This window comes from Magnolia sinica, chromosome 5 (genome assembly GCF_029962835.1).
Source record: "Magnolia sinica isolate HGM2019 chromosome 5, MsV1, whole genome shotgun sequence".
NCBI classification, from domain to species: Eukaryota; Viridiplantae; Streptophyta; class Magnoliopsida; order Magnoliales; family Magnoliaceae; genus Magnolia; species Magnolia sinica.
Genome location: NC_080577.1, coordinates 14,035,671 through 14,038,768, shown reverse-complemented (window position 1 = coordinate 14,038,768; position 3,098 = coordinate 14,035,671). Strand labels below are relative to the sequence as shown.

At 44.3% G+C, this 3,098-nt stretch overlaps 1 protein-coding gene across 1 annotated transcript; it reads left to right on the top strand.

Annotated features, from left to right (window-relative positions):
• Positions 1 to 470: 470 nt before the first annotated feature.
• Positions 471 to 2,427, top strand: LOC131245505 (protodermal factor 1-like). Its single transcript, XM_058245023.1, has 4 exons — positions 471 to 689; positions 1,062 to 1,270; positions 1,316 to 1,419; positions 1,907 to 2,427. Exons 1-4 carry the CDS (start codon positions 527 to 529, stop codon positions 2,235 to 2,237), a joined length of 807 nt encoding a protein of 268 aa, XP_058101006.1. The 5' UTR covers positions 471 to 526; the 3' UTR covers positions 2,238 to 2,427.
• The last annotated feature ends 671 nt before the right edge of the window (positions 2,428 to 3,098 follow it).

The window sequence follows — 3,098 nt, the reverse complement described above, 5'->3', positions numbered from 1 at the left end:
CAATCGTCCACATCCGAAATTAAATACCTCTAATGGAAATGCAAGATCGTCCAACCAGTAATTTTTGTACCGTAGGTCATCTTCGCAGGGCCGACCAGATGGACGGTTCAGATTCACCAGCCACACGGTGAGGGAGATGAACCGGAGTGCACCTCTATCATTAATCTCTATAAATGAACCTGCAACATATCAACTAACCACATGCTGCCTTCCTGTGGTAGTATTTACTCGGCTCTCTTAGATCATTAGAGATGAAATCTACACCCAACGTGATTGATTGATCGACACCCAATTCTCCATTTTGGGAATTGAATTAGTACACTTTGCACCATTTTTGAATCACCAAAATGGAAAAAAGTGCATTAGAAAAACAAAAAAGATGGGCGTAAATAGTCTATAGCCTCTTATGTGTATATATAGCCAGGTACTGAGAGAGCTAGTCCTTAGGAGAAATTCAACATTTCAATATCTCTTGTATTTGGGAAAAGAGAGAGAGAGAGAGAGAGAGAGAGAGAGAGAGAGAGAGATGGAGAGAGGGAGAAGCAAAAACGGTTTAGTTATGTGGGTGGTGTTAGTAGGTCTGGTTTCTCAGAATGTGTTGATGCCGGTGATGTGTAGAAGCTTGCAAGGGGTTGAAGATCAGAAGAACTACTACTCTCCTGACCCACATCATGGGAGCACCCCCAAAAGCAAGCCTCTCTCTCTCTCTCTCTCTCTCTCTCTCTCTCATATGTAGGGTGGCAAACCGTAAATGGGTCTGGGTGGGCCGGCCCATTGGTCTGTTCTGGGTCTGAATTGTAGGCCTGATACTTAATATGGGTGATAATGGGTCGAGTAAGCCCATTGGTCAACTGGCTCGACCATGGGTTCCACCTTCTAAATGGGGCTGGCTCAGGTCGAACACGGCCCATCCAGCCCATATAGCTAGTCAATGAGCTGGGCCAGATGATCTGATCCATCCCGATTGTAATTATATAAACTCGTTGATTTATAGATGATTAACATTGATTTTAATCAATACATGTTTGTAACTGTACTAATACAATGCTGGTTTGTTACAGGTTCCCACAAGAGCCCTACTTGTAAAACTCCATCTCATGGATCGGGTGGGAGCGGTGGTTCTCATGGGACTCCGTCTCATGGTTCTGGTGGTGGAAGCTATGGGACACCACCCCAAGGTGGCGGCGGTTACTACAATTCACCTCCTACTTCCCCATCCATCACCCCTCCAACGTACAACCCCGTTACACCTTCCACACCGCCAGTGGTTGTTACACCATCCACACCGCCAGTTATCGTTACACCGCCAGTGGTCACTGACCCTTACACACCGCCAGTGGTTACTGATCCTTACACACCGCCAGTGGTCACTGACCCTTACACACCACCGTCCACACCGTCCTACCCCGGCACTTGCAAGTAATTAATTACCCTATAACTTACTTGAAAACATCTCCATGTTGCACTTGTGTATTTTGATCAGGACTCTTGCTTTGGCTGCCCCAATTTCAAAAGTGCAAAACTCAACAGAATAGACAGACCATCTGACCGGTGTGATTTTTTACCTATAACACATATCTATGATGGGCCACCAAATCAACAGTCTCGATCACCATTCATGTTTCTATTAGTAGCTATATTTGTCGAGAGAATACATCGCTTGTATTAATTGCTACACATGAGATTATGGACGAAATGCATCTGAAGTTACACCAATTGCGAGCAAGTCAAAACCTGAAAGTGGATGGAATTCCCTCCCACCACAAACCAACGGTAGGAGATGTTCGGTACACAATCTCATGTATCACAATTAAACACATAACATGTTGATATTTTTCCATTAATCTGATGATGGTGGTGGACCTCACTTATAATTCTAAATGATTTCAACCGTCAATTCCTATAGTTACTGGGGCAAACACCCACAATTGATATGGGGGATCTTCGGCTTCTGGGGGACGATGGCTGGTGTCTTTGGTGCATTATGCACACCTGTCTACGGGCAAAACCTAAGCATACAACAAGCACTGCTTAACACGCGCAGTGATGCGATTGGGTCCCTCTATCGAGAAGGGGCCGCATCGTTGCTCAACTCAATGGTCAACCACAAGTTCCCATACACAACTCAGGAAGTGAAGGACCGATTCTCTGCCGCTCTCGCCTCGAACAAGGTCGCTGCTGATCAGGCCCAGCTCTTCAAGCTAGCCAACGAAGGCCGGCTCAAGCTCAGAGCGTGAATTAAAATGAGAACAATGCTCTGCGTTAGGACAGTATATGTGGCCTTTGTTTTTGTTTTTGTTTTTTTTTATTTGATTTTTTGTTGGTGATTCCTGTAGTGTGTTATTTGGGTTTGGCTTGTTATGGTGTTATGATATTTGTTAAGATGTTTGTACTTTATATTACATTTAAGATGGATGTTTTAATGTTTGTTATGTGCCCTAATTTAATTTGGTCGGCATGTTGGATCCTAGTGTATAAATGCGGCAAGTCATGGCAAAACGAAACAGTTTCCTTAATTTTCATTTCTCTTTGCTATTGCTCACTAGAGTTTTGGATTGGGCTGAAAATTGGGCCAATAGAGTTTCAGGGGTGCCGCACATGTTGACCATTTAGATTCTGTGCCCGTCACACGCATGCAAAGGTACCTTGTGTGCTCACATAAGGTCTGTAGGTGATAATTCCACTCTCTCTCTCTCTCTCTCTCTCTCTCTCTCTCTATATATATATATGTGTGTGTGTGTGTGTATATATATATATATATGGGAAAAGGTACTATGCGGTCGACCTCACGATAAGCTCCCGTGAGGTCGAGCTATGTGGGCCCCACCGTGATGCATGTCGACCATCAACACCGTGCATTTGATGGGTCCCCTCTAAATTATGGGATATCCCAAAAATCAGCTATATACGGAACTCAGGTGGGCCATACCATCTAAAATCATGTGAAGACACCGTTAAAACATATAAAAGCACTTGGTGGGGCCCACCTGAGTTTTAAATGCTGCTGAAACTTGGTCTGAACCCTCATCCAATTGGGACACACATAATGGATGGGCTGGATTTGCAAACCACATCTTGGTGGGCCCAAAAAATGATTA

What these genes read in the sequence shown, in the direction of transcription:
- LOC131245505 (XM_058245023.1), top strand. Translation starts at nt 527, where the DNA reads ATGGAGAGAGGGAGAAGCAAAAACGGTTTAGTTATGTGGGTGGTGTTA. An exon ending in TCATGGGAGCACCCCCAAAA is followed by an intron (nt 690 to 1,061) that starts GCAAGCCTCTCT and finishes GGTTTGTTACAG; the next exon opens with GTTCCCACAAGAGCCCTACT. An exon ending in TCCTACCCCGGCACTTGCAA is followed by an intron (nt 1,420 to 1,906) that starts GTAATTAATTAC and finishes CAATTCCTATAG; the next exon opens with TTACTGGGGCAAACACCCAC.